This window comes from Zosterops lateralis (genome assembly GCF_965231275.1).
Source record: "Zosterops lateralis genome assembly, chromosome: 20".
In the NCBI taxonomy this organism is placed as follows: domain Eukaryota; kingdom Metazoa; phylum Chordata; class Aves; order Passeriformes; family Zosteropidae; genus Zosterops; species Zosterops lateralis.
This window is the reverse complement of record NC_139780.1, coordinates 7,495,360-7,513,649: the sequence shown is the minus strand read 5'-3', so window position 1 is coordinate 7,513,649 and position 18,290 is coordinate 7,495,360. Positions and strand designations below refer to the sequence as shown.

At 42.4% G+C, this 18,290-nt stretch overlaps 1 protein-coding gene across 12 annotated transcripts in view; it reads right to left on the bottom strand.

The window, feature by feature from the left end:
• Nucleotides 1-18,290, bottom strand: part of STRBP (spermatid perinuclear RNA binding protein) — a 59,259-nt gene that overhangs the window by 18,816 nt on the left and 22,153 nt on the right. For 10 of the 12 annotated variants that reach the window (XR_014591449.1, XR_014591450.1, XR_014591451.1 and 7 more), the window contains exons 2-14: nt 17,933-18,108; nt 15,547-15,764; nt 14,660-14,825; nt 12,774-12,918; nt 7,542-7,636; nt 7,032-7,127; nt 6,131-6,242; nt 5,470-5,567; nt 4,897-5,008; nt 4,104-4,196; nt 3,067-3,266; nt 926-1,087; nt 15-149 (exon numbers count right to left, since the gene is read on the bottom strand). Coding sequence is in view for 8 of the 12 variants with exons in the window: in XM_083875661.1 (XP_083731787.1) it covers nt 15-149; nt 926-1,087; nt 3,067-3,266; nt 4,104-4,196; nt 4,897-5,008; nt 5,470-5,567; nt 6,131-6,242; nt 7,032-7,127; nt 7,542-7,636; nt 12,774-12,918; nt 14,660-14,825; nt 15,547-15,764; nt 17,933-17,935 (1,635 nt within the window). In the remaining 4 variants the exon portion in view is untranslated. The remainder of the gene's footprint in view (nt 1-14; nt 150-925; nt 1,088-3,066; nt 3,267-4,103; nt 4,197-4,896; nt 5,009-5,469; nt 5,568-6,130; nt 6,243-7,031; nt 7,128-7,541; nt 7,637-12,773; nt 12,919-14,659; nt 14,826-15,546; nt 15,765-17,932; nt 18,109-18,290) is intronic. The other 2 variants (XM_083875663.1, XM_083875665.1) reach the window with 1 other exon arrangement.

Below are 18,290 nucleotides of genomic sequence, written 5' to 3'. Positions count from 1 at the left end.
TCTGCTCCACTCACCTCCATCACAAAGCGCTTGTCGTGGCTTCCCCCTGTCTCAGAAATGAGCTCGTACTTCAGACCTCTTCTCTTTTCATTGAGCTCCATCACCGGGTTTTTGCCACTTGCTGTGAGTATGGGACCCTGAGTTCTTACCTAGAGAGACATGCAGGGTGTTAGCCTCTCTTAAAGAGGCAGCCAAACCTCCGCACACCTGTATCACAGCTAACACTGCCCTGGCTACAGCACAACTGGTGATGCTGGCACAGCAAAGGGCAAGACTCTAAAGAAGGGCAGGAGGACAAACAATAGTGTCACAGAAGTCACACCCATTTATTTCTGTTGGTGAGGGCTACTGTCCTCGCGGCCTGGTCTGGTGCCTGCACAAACTAAACATGACACCAGCTGCACTTGGAATTGCAACCCTTAGAGAATCTGAAGCTGAAGGTGGGGCTGTGGTGTCAAGTTCCTTGAAATCGAAGGCTTTCACACCGAAAGGAGAGACTGGCCTTTCCAGCCCTGCACATGTCTCTGCTGTTCCATCTCATTATATCCAGGCACTACCAAGCTCAGAGTGAAGACATGCCCTGAGTCACGTGTTTCAGTAGAAATGTCTGTAACTGTTTGGAAAGCAAGGTAAAGCTGAGATCTCAGCACACCAGATCAGTCTGCAATAGAATTCTCTCAGCTATGGATAAAAACAGGGCAGTTCCATTAAAAATACTCCATTTCTATTTCCCTGGAAATTTCTCAGTGGGCTAAACATGTATGTGGTTTGAGTTACTCATGATTACACACTCTCTGGAAATTGTCTCCCAACTGAAGAAATGTATGTTTTACCATTCTGACAAGTAGAACAGAAAAAAACAACCCTAATGAAAAGTGAAACCTCAAACCCCACACCTCTTTTGTACTTTCAATGCAATCCTCACCTCTAGGGTAGCTGAGGTGTCAGCTGTGGAATTTCCAGTATTATTATTGCTTGAGATTGAAGACGTTGTTTCATTTTTGCCTTCGGTATCTGATTTTTCGTCAGAACTTACACACTCCACATCTGCATCAAAACCTGTTGGATACCCCATCGCTTGTAAAACCTACAACAAAGCCCCATGAAATGAACTGTGACAGAGGCATCAGAACAGGAATGAACAAAAAGCTGATCACAACACAAGAAACAATCCACCATACACCTAAAAAAGGCAGATTGCTTAGAATATTAGTTTTCCCCTAATGGAAATGGAGATACCCATTTTAGTGGTTATCAGTAGGGAATACAGTATCAATGGGGAAAATAATTTCAGGTTTCCAAAGGTGGAATCAATACAAAGCAGAATTTTAGTCTGAAAGATACTCATGAGCAACATTCATCATCTTGGGAATTCCTTGTAAAGTAAGAAATTAAAGACACTGGCTAATGGCCTTATAAGGAAATAGCTTCATGCACGATTTCCCCCCTCGCTGTGTCTATGGACAGATGAAGAGATGGACTGTGGGGCAAGCGTGACAAACAGTCTTGTGAGAATTAAAGCCTTGTACAAGATGGTACTTCTGGAGCTCAGTTCTTTCAAAAACATCCTCCATGAGCAAGGCCAGCCTCTCCTTTAACCAGCTTCCTGATCCAGCTGCATAGAGCTACCACAAGGGCAAAGGAAACTGAAAGGAACCTGAAGCTCTGCTGAAAATTTAGGGCCAAGAACAAAGTCTGCAAAAACGACTCTGTTCTAACCCTGAGCTGAGAACTACCTGGGTAACCCCCAGCTCAGCTCCCATGCAGTTGGGGTACATCTGGCTCTGTTTTCAGGGCTTCTGCATTTTTAAAAGGTCAGATTAGAAAGTGAAATCTCACATTATGCCCTCCTATAAGACTGGGAAGGCAGGGTCTGGGTCTGTTGAGAAGGGAAAGAAAGAAAGAAAAAAAAGCAAGTCTCAAGCACACCACCCATTTCCTCTTGGCTTGAATCGCAGATGTTTTGATGTGTAAATTTAGAGAAAACAGAGCTGGGTCGGCACCAGCACAGATCTGGCTGACGCAGAGAAGTTCAAGGGCAGAGCAGTCAGTTTTTCAGGGCAAGGGGGATTTTTGGGGTTTTTTTGTTATTCTTTAAACTGCAGGGAGGAAGACAAAATAAAAGAATGAGGCAGAAGGTCTGGAAGGACACACATGCAGAGAGCTACTTTTCCTGGAGGAATAACACATGCCCTCAGATACTTCTGGACACTTTGAACTTGAAAGCATGTAGGACAATGGGATTTTCAAAACTGAAATCAAAGGAAAGCAGAAAGTTGCCAGATGAAGATTCTAAAAAGGAGATTCTTGTTCAAAACAAAATGAGGCAGAGAATGACAGATGGGCCTGTTCCTATCAGAAGAGCAGTTCTATGAACAGATGTTCTTTCATAGACTCATTTAGGTTGGGAAAGACCTTTAAGGTCACTGAGTCCAACCGTCCATTACCCCAGCCCTGTCCACCACTAAGCCACATCCCCAAGCACCACATCTAGGAGATGCTCTCATTGGGCAGTGTCTGTCCTGCTGTCATGTAGGGCACCTAGAGGAAGCAACAGCAGCTTGACCACTCTCTGAATGATACCAATGTCCTACTGGAAATTTTACTGGATAAATGATTGACATGGTTTAGCCAGTACAGAGGTACTCTTCAGGCACTGAGGACAGAATTCTATTTCCAGGAGCTTACAGGCCAGGAATGGACACAGAGAAGGAGGGGGAGAAAGAAGCAGCCTCCAGCATGCTTTTCCAAGCCAACAGGAGGAAGGAGCAGAACAGAACACAACTAAACCCCTCCCATCTAGAATTTGACCACCACATTCAGTCCACTGCAACATGAGCTGACCTGTAGAGTCCTGGGAAATTCTTCCGCCTTGCTAGCACAAAACCAGTGACGCTCTTTGAACCATGCCCAGCTGTCTTTAGAGCACACAGCGTGCAGCTCAGCTTAATTTTTTTTTTTTTTTTTTTTTTTTTTAATTTTGAGCTTGCATATTACTAGTTCTAAGCACATTTTATACTCCATCCCGAGGATCTGGGGTTAGCAGATTACTTCAGGCTGCCTTACCTTCACTGCCACATGGAGCTTGGCTGTTTTCTTAGAAGGTCCTGATGCTTCATAAGTCGTACCATCAACATCTACAGACATTGTGAAGACTGGGGCATGGACTGGACCAGACTGTGACAGCAGCTTATACTGAAGCCCTGGCCTGATTTGGTTCAGCCTCATCAGAGCATTCATGAGATCTATTGCTTTACTATCTAGTACTAGTACAAGATAGTAGAAGGGTAGGGGAAGGAGGGGAAAGGAAAATGAACAAAACAAGATGAACAGAAAAATGAAACAGTTTGCATTTCAGTGCCTTCTGTCTGTATCAAGGAGCAAAACCACCCCTCAACCTCTCACAGGGTGATAGAGAGCCATAACACTTTTAAGTCTTTAATAAGCCATTCTAATTTGGGGAAACAACTATAATGACCTGGTTTTATATTAACACCGTTGTGTTGCAGCTAGCTGTATTCCTCCTGGCTGCTGTAAAAGGAGTAGCAAGTTTTATAGCTAATGGGGAACTAGATCCAGAACTGGCATCCAAGTAGCACAATGAAAATAGCCCCCAGAATGACTGCATCCCACAATGCCAAGAGACTTCTAGTCTTGTGCATATGTGCAGCATTAATGTTTTGCAGATTACACATTATATTTTCCTTGTGGGAGATCTTGAGAGACCAACACCTAACTCAGGAAGAGGAAGAGTGAAGAGAATTTAATCTTCACTCAGCAAAGTCACTGCAGTACTTTAAAAAGACCCCACAATACAGGGATGTTACCAATAAAATACCTCAGCTGCTTGGGCAACTTAAGTTCTGGTGTAGCTTGATGGGTAATCCCATTTAAAAATGCAAATCATTCAGTTAGTAAAGCATGTCAGGGGAAATTCAGATGCACATAGATGTGTTTGACATTCCAAATGTGGGGTAATAGCGACAACAATTTTGTTCCAAAGACTTTTTCACATGCTCTACCACACCAACAGAGAAGCTTTTAAAGCAGCTCCCCGTGTACAATAGATCTTTGAAAACAGAATGAAGAAGTGCTGCACTTACTTTTCCTCAGATTACGCTTCATCTTTTTATTTGGATCTTTATCATCTCCAACACTGTCTTCAAACGGTCTCTTCAGAGCAGATGAGCCTGTACCTAGGGTATAAGGTTCCTTGTAATATGGATATGCCATTAGGAAAACACGATCCCACAGCAGGAGTCTTATTAGTCCCACACTGTTCCTTGCTTGTTTATAGAGAAAAGAACTCATCCATCAGTCACAGCTTTCTTATTGCTACATGAAAGCCAATACTGGTTTACTGCTCATTCTACTAGGCCTGGTGGGATCTCTGTGTCCATCCAATACCAGGTGTGGGATAAGGACTGCAAACCTGCAGTGCTGTTTTCCACATTTAGTTTAAGCAAGACCTCCAACAGTATTATTTTTATAAAAAAATACACATAGAATTTTTTAAAATTAGATATAGATCGTTTTCTAGGAAGAATTTTTGACTAATTGTTATTATGGACACATTATATAGTGTTTGACATGTCTACAGTCTCTCCTTGCCAGCATAAGAGTCAAACACTATTTCGGATGCCAAGGGACTTTGTGCTTAAAGATAATGATCAGCTATATTACAGCTGTTCTGCCTCTTGTCTCTTGGTATTTCTAGAAAACAGAACTTCCAGATTTTATTCTCACAATGAAATTTTTTTTAAAAAAAATCACCCCACATATAACAAAGAAAAGCTTCTACTTCACATTCACAGCACATAATTCAGAACTTCACTCATTTTAAATTAACTCCTAGTTTACTGCCCAATTGTGACTTTTGGAACAAATAATACCTACCTTCTTTGTCAGTTACTGACCAGGAATATTTCTGAAATGACTTATTTGATGGGAGGGGATCCATTTCCAAAACTTTATAGATCTGCCCAAAGGCTGATAATCTGAGTGCATGCTGAAAGGGACAGTAGAAACAAATTAATCACAGCAGGATTTCACCTCAGTTGCCCAAGTTTTTTAGTAAGTCTTTAGACACCAAAACTAATTCTGTGGTTTTGACAGATAAGAAGACAGCTTTTACAGCTGGCCTCAGCAATAGCTGTGGAAAATGCTAATGTCTAAAAACATAAAACTCATGAATTTCTATAACACAGAGTGCAGGGCACACTGACAGGGAGCCCACCCAGGGGCTCTGTGCTGGGAGCAGAGGTGAGTGCACAGACATCCCACTGCCTCTGCAAGGATAAGATTTCATACATTTAATTCTTGCACTCCTGAACTACGGTTTAACCTTTCCAGGGTAGCACAGCCCAAGAACTGTCAGGACTGCCATGAAAACAAGTCATCCTGGCAAGAGAATAAATAGTGCTAATGAGCTGAATTCCTCACTGTTGCAGCACACACAGAGTTCCCTACCTGAGCACTATGTGTAATGGCTTCTTTTTGCTGAACTGTCATGTAAGACAAAGCGTCCGTGGGCTCGCGCTCGCAGGGGTCGTGCAGCCCTGGGCCCCCTGGCAGGGAGAGGAATGGGGATTATTGAGGGGAAGAGCAGAGTGTGCAAACAAGGATTGACAGAGCAGCTGAGCCCAGCTGCTGCAGAGTGGGCAGCACCTCTTCTCCAGCAGTGAGTCAGGCCTCACACAACGCAAACTGACCCAAGGTTTTACACCCTTGCAGTGGCCACAGACCTTATCAGGGTAAACACTGCACATGGGTGATAACATTAACTGAAATCAGTGGGTCTGGAAGAAAACACAGATACATAGATTTCAAGGAATCTGTAGAAACCGATAATCATTAAGTCTATTTACCTGCAACCTCTTAATGAGGTAGGGGTTAATTTATAACATATCTAACATTCCCCCTTAACTTCTCTTGCAGTGGCAGTATCATTCACACAGTGACCACTATGCAAAATCCTTTCTTTTAATTTTAGAGAAAAAAACATTAATTGCACTCCATGGCAGGTTCAGCGTTCATGGCAGGCATTTCTGATACAATCCTAGAGCAACAGCTAAATGCTGAGGTGGGCTGCCCATCCCTTTGTGTTCCTGGAGTTCATTTGGCCCCTTACCAGGAAGTAGAATTCCAGATGCCAAACACTCCATCACTCGTCGCAAGGCTTCCCCAGCGCCCAAAGGTCTATTACAAGTACCTATAGATTTTTCACATATAAGCTCGAGTGGCTAGAAGACATTAAATTATGATTAGTATGGATACAAGGGTAACTGTGACTGCTGTTAAAAATGGGGGAGCAGAGGGGATGGACATTTACATCAGGTCACTTTGTAATCCACTGCAGGTCTAAGGGACAGAGACTTGCATGAGAGGAAGCCATGGCCTCGTGCAGGGCACATGTCTTTGTCCCCTCCTTTGAGTCACCTTTTGAGGACACCAGCTGCTCTCCAGTGGCTGCCCAAAAAGTCAAAAAGGAGGGGTCTCTAAAGTCAAGCCAGATGAATGTTCTCCTCTTAGAGGGTTTTCAGTTCCACACAACAGAAGCACCACCTCTGCTGCCCTACAGAGTGTTCCTCTCTAGGCATGCAGAGCAAACCTGCCCCAGGAAAGGGCAACAGCTGCTGGCAGAAGTGGCATTGTCACGGGAGAAGGATAGTTTTGGAAGACTAAACGAGGGATGGAAGGCAACAAAGTGGGAGTCTATTGCCAGTCCTCTGGGGATATGTATGCAAGGCCCACAGCAGCATGTCCCTTTCCATGGGATCAGTATCCCTTTTCATGGGATCAGCATGTCCCTTTCCATGGAATATGTCCCTTTCCATGGGATCAGTGTGTCACAGACTCGAGGACTACTTGCCTTCTCTCCCCTACACAAGGAGCAGTTAATAGGGAGCAAAGGAACAGGGGTGGAAGGAGGAGTCTCATACAAGACTATGCTTTCTCCAGTGCAGACACTGCTACAGCTCTCAGGAGATCTGAGACATGACCTTGTGGCCTTCAGTTCTTTTTGTACTTACCCAGCCTTTCAGTGGTGCCCATGTGGGGACTCTGTTGCACAAATCCCGCAGAATACGAAGGACAATTACACATGATTTTAGTCCATTTGCCCTGGCCTAAAATAAACAAAATGATTCCAATACACCTGCAAAAGCCTGGTCTTCAATTTTGCTTTTCTTTTTAAATGCACAGAGTCCTGGGATAGATTTTGTTTTAAATTATTATTACTTAATACTTAATCAGCTTCATGCAAAATAAAAACACTTATATAATAGTAACCTTGAATTTAGAGAGATGTATAAAAAAGGTAGTGAAATGTCAAGATTGCTTTTGTAGCCTCATGACAACTCTGGACCAGCTGACTGTCTCCCTGTCACGTTTGCCCTCGCACAGTACAGCACTGGGTTGGAATTCTAGACCTTCACTCTAGGAGGGACTAGTCAGAAATTAAAGAGGCATTAAAATTAAAACTGTCTCAAATTAAACCTCACAAGGCTACAATAACAACAAGGTAAGAACAAAGAGCCAACCTGAAACCATTTGGCGTGCCGCAGAGACGCCAAGGCCTCCAGGCATTTCTGCCTGTCCAATAAGTCCGGAGGATCTTTCATCGCAACATTATCTACTGGTAAAAATGGGATAAAAAGAGACAGATACAATTTGACCAAGGGGTTTCTGTCACAATACAAAAAGAGCGGCAGCATCTCAATGAGATAATAAGACTCCCAGAATTTAAGTGCACGGTGTTATTTAATTTAAACAAGCCATTAAAGGTAGTAAATGTGCACGTGTGCAACAGAAGCAAAGGCATTCACTCCTTGTAAAATAATAGTAATAATAAAGATGGCCACTGCTACAGACAATCTGGGATCTTATTAAAATGTAGAACACATTTCAGGGCAGAAAATAGCTCTATAGCACTTTTCCTTTTTTTTTTTTTTTTTTTTTTTTTTCTGTTGGGATATATTGGGCTTTTTTTTCCTCCTCTTCTTTGTGACTTCTGTTCCACAAAGGTGGCACAGAATTTCAAAGCTTCTTTGGACAAGAGGAAAATATTCTCAGGGGGTAATAAAAAAAACATAATAGGTAGAAAAATTACATCCATGCAATTGTTGAGAATTCCAAAGAAAAATATTGAATATATTTGAAATATTATTGCATGAACAGTACTAGCCAGTATAATTCAATGAAAGAAATATACAGGAAATGCTAGTACAATACTTTAGTTTGGTTCGCCTTTCATATAACCAGAGCATATGAAAGAGTGGGTATGGTAACTTCCAGGTCATTCATGTATTTGAGAGGAAGTGCCCTCATGTGAAAGCTTCCCAACAGCAACTGAAACCAACAGAGGAAATTCAAAGAAGGATTTGAGAGACAAGACACTGGTATTTTCTGTCCAGGTTTACACTTTTTTGCCTTCCCCCCCTTTATCAACCAACTTGTAATGACAGCTTTTAGCAGCCACATCCAAGTCTACATTAAGGGGAATTCTCTATCACTCCTTTCTTCTGTATTTATTTTATTTTAATCCAAAGGAGTTTGTAAAATCCAGGTTCTCTGGAAACTCTATATAAAAAACATATTCTACATTTCTGTGAAATCACGTTACAAAGATACTAGTTTTAGCTGATGTTGAGAACAACTGGAATAACAAAATGAATCCATGGCTTAGGTAAAACCTTGAATATGACATTTTCCTATGAATACATAATTACTCTTGACTTAAAAATAAATTATTTGGAAATACACTCTCTTCATTATTCATAATGGTTAATTCTCCAGGTCTTTAGAGACCTTTGCAGAGCTGAATGAAATACTAAATCCATTTCAAACCAAAGACTGTGCTAGATGAACAAAATCCAAGACAACCTCTAAAATACCAGGACAAGTTAGGAGGAAAAAGTAACCATCAGTTTGTTAGTGCCATCTCCAAAGATATTTTCATGGGTTCCTTTGAATGGGATTGGCTGTGTAAGCAATTGCATCTTTAATGTTAAGGCTGCCTCTCCTAAGCCATTTCCTGGGAAGGTTACTCTGCTAAAAGCACTTGATGTTATGATGAATAAAAGAGCCCAAAGCAAAAAAACCCACACCAGTGTAAAACTGAACAGGACCAGTATCTTGTCTAACAGGTGATGGTTGCAGTTCACAGCTGCTGAATTAAGTGCTATAAGCTGCTTTTCTAACCCCTGTGAACTTCACAGCAGATATTTGCATTGTTTGTTATTGCCCTCATCAACAGCATTCCAGGATTGGGATTAATCACTCCTCTTGTCTGTTTTCCAAATGAAAGCTGCAAAGTCTCAAAGCTCTGGCTTTCTTTGAGCACAAAAGGTCACTTTGGAATACAAGATTTGCTTCTAAATTTCCTTTGCAGTTTCATTGTTTCAGGAGTGACATTTGTGGCACAGAATTACTCAACATCCATCTGGGTAGTTCTCTGAGAAAACTTCACTGCAGACAATATAAACATCTGCTTAAAGCTCAAGTATTGTATCAAACAAGTACTGTCAATGAATGATCAGAATCTTATTTTAAAACGTTAGAAATGGTAAAGGTGACTGACTGCAAAATCATTAATTTTTTGCGATGAACTAGGGCTCAGTGTTTTATGAGGCTTTGCTAGAGTGTTGCAGCCACTGATAAAGTAAATTAATTTTTCTTTTAAACTACAAAGCAAACGGAATACATGTCACCTGTCATTCAGGTGAATCTAAAACCTCCTAAGATTTGTTTCAAGGATTTAGAACCGTACTTTTTCTTACAGACCATTTTCCAAGGTCTAATTTACAAATATCTTGGAGAATTTTGCCAATTGCTTGTTCAGCCTCAGTGTCTTGATGTTGCAGTCTGCCAACTTTTGGATGCAAGATTCTATTAAACAAAAAGATGAAGAGAACAGGCAGTGAAGAGGGCGAGCGGCTTGCAGCGGGCTCCCTTCAGACCCCCTCGGGAGAATGGCATGTTTCTTCATGCTCTGCCAGTCAGGAAAGTGAGACCAAATCAAAATTTTCAAACGGGATTGCAAAGCTTTCCTTTTTTCCTTGTAGTTTTAACAAGGGCAGTGATCCAAGGAGTTCAGTAAAGAGTAAATTCTAAAGCCCTGACATTAGCTCACACTATGCAACGCAGAATCAATCCCTCAGGAATTCTCTCCCCACTGCTGTAGCATTCTCTTCACACAGGAGCTGCCAACTCCATTCATTTGAGCCATATGAGGAGCCTTGTCTTCTCCAGAGAGGGGAGGGCAGTCTGGGGCTTGCTGCCCTTCAGAGGCACTTGGCCCCTTGGGAGCATCACTGGCCATGTCCTGCTCCAGGAGCAACAGGACTTCAGCCCCACTTTGGTGAACCAGCTTGTTTGTAGTTACATAATTTGTTGTTTCTGTATGCTCAGTAACAACAACTGGTTTTTAGGATACAAGGTTCTGATCTGGAAAGCCCAATTTATATTTGATGCTGTGACTAAAAATTCAGTTTATTAGGAAGTTCAAAATTTAAACTGATGCAAAATGCAGGCAAATTTGGGTGCTTGACTTCTCAACATGAGAAAGCAGAGCTTTAAAGGTAGCTATTTGTGAGAAACACCAAAATGCACACACACACTGGGCCACTATTTATTTTTGCTAAGGAGCAGCAAAAACAAATAGGACAAACACCACATCTTAAACATGAACACTTTTCCAAAGAGGTGGGGACTGAAGAGAAATCCAGGAATGTTTTTTGATACATTCTGACATCAGGGCATGAAGGCACACACAGCATTCCTACAGAACAATGGGAGCACTGGTAACAAGGGCCATTGGCCTGACCTGGGTTGTTAGAGGACAGATTAGTGCTAATCCCACCACAGAAACCTTGGTCAGTTTTCCGAAGGCTCCAGAAAGCCTGGGCCTATCTTACATGGAAGATGAAAGGCAAGTTCAGCAGTACTTTAAGCTCCTTCAGTCAAAAGAATGCATGGAGCCAACTGACAGGTTTTTAAAACTGCATAGGAAGTGTGTTTACATTTGGCTGATACTGTTCAGTGGTGGTATAAAAAATATGGCAGTGCTGTGGAGATCAAGGTGCTTTCACCAGTTTCTCCAGTTATTCTCCCTTGATACTAAACATGAAACTTTTTTGGTGTGAACCTTAAGTGACTTTAAAATGAGTCCACGTGGACTTTAAAATGAGATCCACAACCCTATTCCCTGTCCTCAGCAGCTGCACAGAGTGACAGTGTATAACCACTTCAGGAGAGGTGGTAAAATCATTTTAAATTTCAAAAATATAGTAGAGACTTTTGAAAATTTACTGCAAAAGAAAATAGACCACCTAGTTTTAAGCATGAGAAAGCATAAAAATTCCAATCCTCCTTTAGTCTGAGATTAATTCAGAAATTCCTGGACTTTGCTGGCATAACAGCATCAATTTTTACAAGAAAATACTTGGGCAGAAGCCTTTGTGTAAAACTGTATCCCCTTATGGGAATCTCACAAATCCTTTGTTGGGATTTGTCCTGCACTTTGTGCTCTCTCATGAACATGGATGAGCTGCAGCAGCCCCGGGGCTGGTCTCAGCATCTTGTGGGAAGCTGAACAGCTAAAGCAATATGCAGTTTATTTTTAATGGTCTTGGAAACAGTATTGTTGCTAATTTGAGAGTAAACAGCCAGTGTAATTAAGGGATCTTTGCCATTCATCTGTTCTGTAAGATTTTTCTGCATTCAACTGCTGCCAAAGTGTTACATGTCACTTGGAAAGGGATCCTTCCTGCCATAGCCTCCAACAAAATGAGGAGAAACTGACCAACATTTCTCATCCCATCGGTATTCCATGTGGGAGAGGGAGGAAGCAAAGGACTTGTGGCAAGTCTAGAAATGGGAAGAGAGCGACAGGGAGTTCCCTAGCCCACACGGGCCCAGCTGCCTCAGTTGTCATGACAGAGAGTGGCCAGTTGGTCAAAGGTCTGACATCATCCAGTGGCAAAGTTTCTAGGGATAGGTTTGGGAAGCAGAAGCAGAAATTACTGAAAAGATTTTTTAAATACAACAAAGTATAGCTACATTTGCTCTTCTCTATTGCTCACAGTCTGTTTCCAGCCTCACTGGTACTACAGACACCATTCCTGCAGCACGGGCACGGAACTGTGTAGGACACCGCGGTGAGGGAGAAGGAGCGGAAAGGACTAAGTGACAGTTTTCTAGAACTATTTTGCTCTAAGGACATGAGGTACAACGTTCAATTCAGAAGCAAAAGTGCTGTATCACAGCACCATAACTTCAATTGTATCCCAGTTAGGAAATTCTTAAAGCCAGAAACATACACATCATCAATCAATAAAAACTGAAGGCCAGGACGACACACTGGCAAGCTTTGCAGGAAAGGTCTTTTACATAAAGAGAAACATTTTTATGCATTTTTCAAGAAACTGTGAACCAATCCCACTTGACTGACTTAATTTGCAAACAAGACTGTGCAGCGCCAGGTGCTCAAGAATTAAATAGCAAGTCTGAAAGAAAGGGGAAATAAGATCTAATTGTATGTCAAAGTTAACATGGTGGGAATATTGCTTACAAAGGAAAACTACACATATTTGCAAGAGAATTAAGTGACTGCTGTCTTCTAAAATTACAAATAATATAATTCATGGTGGCAATAGCAGTCTAGTCCGTACATGATGCACAATTAAAAACCTACTTCCCAATTAACCCTGTGCTGCACAGTCAGGACATTTAGCTAGGACAGTCTTAAAACCAAGTTAAAACGCTCTGTGTACCTCCTTCCTTCTTCTCTGCTTCATCTCGGATGAGAGGGGATGTGAGTATCACCTTCAAAGTGAGCTTGGGCTCCTTTGTGTTATGGATAACAATAGCTGCCTCATTTACATGCTCCTCCACCAGATACTTCTCTTCTGTAAGTTTCTGAAAGTCACCAAGAAAGATTTCAAGACTCTCCCAATCGATTGAAAAAGTGAAGAATCTGTGTATGTGCCTCAGCTAATGAGAAGGCTACAGGGCATTGCAATAACAAAGGCAGCCTTGCCTCCCTCATTAGAAACAATTTAAAACATTTCTTTTTGTAGCCAGTGCTACAACTGCCTTACAGTTTGCTCCATTAATGTGCACTGTATCAGAGTTCTCTGCAGGTCTTTCAGCAGCCCTTTGGGACCTCTCTCACCCTTCAGAAGCAGAAGGGCAGCCACAGATGGTTCAGAGGCCTCCAGCCACTCCTTCTGTGTGGAGTCTAGTTCAGCAGACCGTGGTTAGGATGTCTATTCAGACCCCTTCCCTGCTGCAATCTGCTCTGCAGCTCCTTTATTGTTGGGATGGAAATGGCTGAGCATCTGCTCACCATGAGCCTTCAAAGCAGCAAAGCAGAAGCTCCTGAGTCTCTGTGCCTCACTTGCTCCTTTTGTCCACTAATGGGCCTAAACACTCCTTCATCTCCAGCATTTGATCCCTCTGCAGAACCTCTCCTCATCCTCCATGCCCACAACAGTTGGAGCATTTCATGAGTCAGAGTCCTCTTCCCTCATCTTTTCTGTAATCCCTCACAGTCCTTCCCCACAGCATCTTACCTGCCTGTCCCTTCAACTCATTCAGTAATTTATTTATTTAAAATATTCACATATTTTAATTATGTCTATTCTCTTATTTTATCTCACTCCTTTTGAAGCACATATTAACTTCTCACTTTCAACCCTCCTCATTTCATGCCTCAACTACAAGGTTTATTCTTTAATACTCAATACACCCCTATAATTTTCAAACAAGTAATATTTACTCTTTACTACTTAAAAGATCCTTTGCATTTTTAGCTATGGATAGGCCACATCTCTAGGAACAATATTAGCTCACTAAAACAAGCCCTTTGTGTGAGAAAATAAATGGTGAGAACTAACAGCTGTCAAGAATGGTAAAACAAGGGGAAAAAAACAGATCAGGAGAAAAGCAGATTGAGTTTGGTTGTGGTTTGGAGAGAGGCACTTGCAGTGGAACATTTGAGTGTAGTTCCTTGGCACCAGTGTTGGTGAGTCTGGAAGCTGGACTGATTTGTCAGCCTCAGAGCTCTGTCACAGAGGTGGTATCCCTAAACAAGCTGCAACTGCTGCCTGCTGGATGCCACCATCAGGATTAAGCAGCAATAAATAAAAATAATGTGAGCTCATGATTAACATGAGCCCAAATAAGTGACCACCTGAAGTGACATGTCCTCACCTTGGCAGCACAGAGGGGTTTATGTGGGAACAGCCCAAGCAAAGCAGCTGCAATGGGGAACTGCAGGTTCAGGCAGGGGACAATAACAGGCACTGAGTGACACACTTGAGCAGGGAAGATTTCTGCAGTTCAGCTCATGTTGGGTGGAGCAGAGCGCCCAAACCCACCCTGGGTTAGTTACACACACAGAGGCCAGCTGCCTTCCCAGAGAACTGACAGCACAAACAGGAGTAGGGCAACAACAGCACTAAGAGGTCACATTTGGTGAGTAAGGACTTCATGTCACCACATTAAACATGTCACATGCCCCAGATGCTGTCCTAGATTCAGAGTATATTCCTTTATATCACTTGTCTTTCTTGTTGGAATAAATTCCAGCCTTTCCCCAAATAGCCCTTGCAAGTGCTATCAGCCATTGTGGGAGGACTGCTCAAAACGAACTCACCTGAATTTGAGCTGGGAGATTGTCTTTAACGAGACTTAACAAGGTCTTTGTGGGTTTTTCTTTGCACATGAGAACCAGCTCCAGATCCATATCATCTTTGATAAGCAAGCCCTTTGCAACCAAACCAATTCTCATAACGCCACATAATGTCCGACCACCTTGATCCCTGGAATTGAAACAATTTAGGGTAATTAAGAGGGGGTTTTACTCTCCAGCTACAGTTTAGGGGAATATTTCAGAGCCACAGTAAATAATTTTCAAAGCAATACAGGAACACTGTCACAAAAGCCAGTTTTGTAGACTAGGGTTTGTTTAAAAGCATGGAATAAAATGCAAGAAATGCTTCTTTGACAGGCCAGCACCAGTTCTTGTCTCATCCAGTTGTCTCCAAAGCATTTACTGCACACTTGGATTATTTTTTTATAAAAAATCAGCATCTATGTGGGGCTGAGTTGCCAGCTGGGGTCAAACTATGGCAATAATGGAAAGTAATGGAGGCTCAGGAAACTTTGTATGCTGGATTATAAAAACTTATTTTGTGTATCAGACTGCAGGAGCCTCCAAGCACATGGCTGTTGATTTGCACTGCTGTGTTCCAGGGAACTGTATTTGCTTCAAACTGCTGAAAAGCTTGTCTGCTAAATGCAACTGCACAACATCACAGTAAAAAAAGCAAAGAAATGGAGAGCAGCTGCTACCAACACTGGGCTTATAGCCATTCCCTGCACACCTCCCGCATGCTCCCACCTCAAGAAGTCCAGATATATCCCCCTTCTTCTATGAACATTCATCTGCAGCAGACCCAGGTAACACTACAACTCTTATTTGGAGGAAAGGAGCCACTGAGAGCAGCACAGGGACATGTTGTGAGCTGAGGCTTCACTCACTTGGCAGTGCCTTCTGCAGCTTCCTCCTTGGCTTCCACATCACCCTCACACTTCGCAGACTTGTTTTTTTCATCCATCCAGTCAGACACATGCTTAAGGGCACATTCCACTGTTGACACCATGTTCTGGACAGCTTCAAGCTCCTCTGGAGATGGATAAATGGTTGAATGTTTCACCATTACATGGCGGTCATCGTTAGCAAAGGATCGGATCGATCTCTGTGGCAGAGTGGGAAACAGGAAGAAAAGAGAACAAAGTTATTGGATTATTGATAGGACATAGGACATTGCCTGAATGGGAATCCTGCCTGGCAGGGAGGGTGCAGACTGGGCATAGCATGTGGAAAGGAGGGCAGGCAAGGAGAGATAATTCCTATTTTGTAAAAGGCATTGATACTCTCCCAAATACAATTTTGCGTATTCTGGAAGGGCTGAGTGCAGCAACCTCTCCTCTGTTTATGCCAGGGACAAGAGCTGCACACCTTGGAACAGGCAAAGAGCCAATCCCTCACGGGTTTGCTGCTGCAGCAGATGAAGTCACAGGCAATACAGAACCGTGAGAGGCTCAGCCACTGCATAGGGATTTACAAAGGCATGAATGAAGATAAGAATCAAGATAAACGGTAAGAAACTGAAAGTTCTTTTTTAAAAATATTCAAATGAATAGGAAGATATTAGAGTGCTAATTTTAAAAGTCTGCAGTGAAACTCAAGAGTCATGAATGGTACTGCTGAGGGAGGTAAACTTCGCTAGCTGGGTAACCTGTGCTAGGAAGTTTTGGGTTTGCCGCAGACTGTTCAGGTGAGAGTTTTTTGATCTGAACAGTGCCCCAGACCAGCTGTGATCACAGCACAGACCTGTGGCAAGGGCAGCAATAAGTCTTGATCTCTACAGACTCCTCAGTCATTGCCGAAAGCCTCCCAGAGCGGAATCACCAACCAAACCCCTCTGTTCCTCCTATACGTTAAGCACCTTAATTAGGTGTCATTTTCACCCCTACTGCATGGGTTTGTAAGTGTACCCATTCCAAAGGACACAAAGGGCCTTTGAAGAACCTCAGAGGCCTCTGGGCTGGATCCTTATTAAGGAACTGTCCGTGATTTCCTGGTTTATTGCACTCCCTGTGTCTCTTCCATTGAAGGTCATGACATCATTCCCTTCCTAATTTTTGTGTTCCTACCCAGATGGATAATTTGGGCAGTAACAATTCATCTGTCAGGGGCTGGTTTTATCCCCTGCAGTTTGATAGGCTGCAAAATGCTTCCAGGAGGTCCCTCTTGTGGTTATCCACAACATGGATGCAGCCGGGCTGCAGGGAAATGGCCAAGCTGCATTTAACTACTCACCCACCATCTTCTCCCCTATGAAATGTCAGTTACAACAGTGCAACAAAAACAAATTGGTAAGTCCTAATTATGAGACACATTTTCTTTTCTAATGAAGAGGGGCTGACAAGATCAACTCCTCTTTACAAGTCAGGCCGAAAAGAATGACAGAGTGGGACACTATTTAAAATATAATATATTAACAACTCTGCTTTGCAAAGTGTTCTTTCTCTTTCACTCTGTAACTGGTAAAAGTCTTGGTTTAGGTCTTTTTTAAAAATACAAATATAACACACAGGCTACCTGCAGCAACCAGCCACAAAATTGTTAGTAATTCTATTTAAAATTTATTGCATTTATTCTCATTTTCATTCTCCCAGTAATAACCTTAGAGGGCTTAAAAATGTATAAATATGTTTAAACTGCTCTCCACTCATATTGCTCAGGAACTGAGTAGGTTTATTGCCTTTTTGTGAACACATTTCAGAATCTCACCGTCACAATACTTCATACTTGCAGATCTTCACAAATCCCACATCTCAGGCATTGCTATTTGCAGCCAAACCCAGGCAAATGAGAAATGACTCCTCACTTAAACCATACATACCAGGTATATTCGGCTACACACATTTCATATACACTGTCACAAAGTGTGCACAGAGGCACCTTCAATCACACACATGGATGTCAATAATCAGAACTTGCTTTTGTGAGGTAGAGGTGGAAGGGGAATGTGAGCATTTGGTAATGAAATCTGCAAGTTCAAGGTCACTGATGCTGTTTGCTACAGCCTGCTAATGCCAGTTTTATTAGAAAACCTTATGAGCATCCCCTTCGTTCATATTTAATAATTCATGTACTGCAGGCTCACAAGAACACTCTCTGGCTTTAAGAGGCTGACAATACATCAAACCTCACTTGCTTTGCTCAAAGCACACAGTACCATCCCTCAGTTAGTGCAAGGTCAGAAAATCCCCTCTCTTGGGTTTGATCAGGCCCCATGCAAGCCTGGCTGCAGAAAACACTTTTAAGGCACCCCTGTGAAAAACAACAAATACCTACCATGGTTTGTTAGTGTTTCAGCTCTCTCTCCCTCCCTTTCTCCTTTTCCCTTCTCCTTGGTGTCTTTGCTAAGCACTGTTTTGCCTGACAGAACCTCTTCATAAGCCTCTCAGTCCCTTGACAGCTCAAGAGTTCATACAGCCAAGATGCTCTGGGAGTCACTTTCTCTAATTCACCTGCAAAAAGAGAGAAACAACTTGAAATCAGCAGTGGTGGTGTGTTGATTCCAGAAGTGCTGGATGCAGCACATGAGGCAAACCACGGATCAGAGCACCCCAGCTTCCAGATGAGACGGTCACTGATCCATTTATATCTGAGCAAACAGATGTCATTGTGGAAAGCAACTTTTTGTGATGTG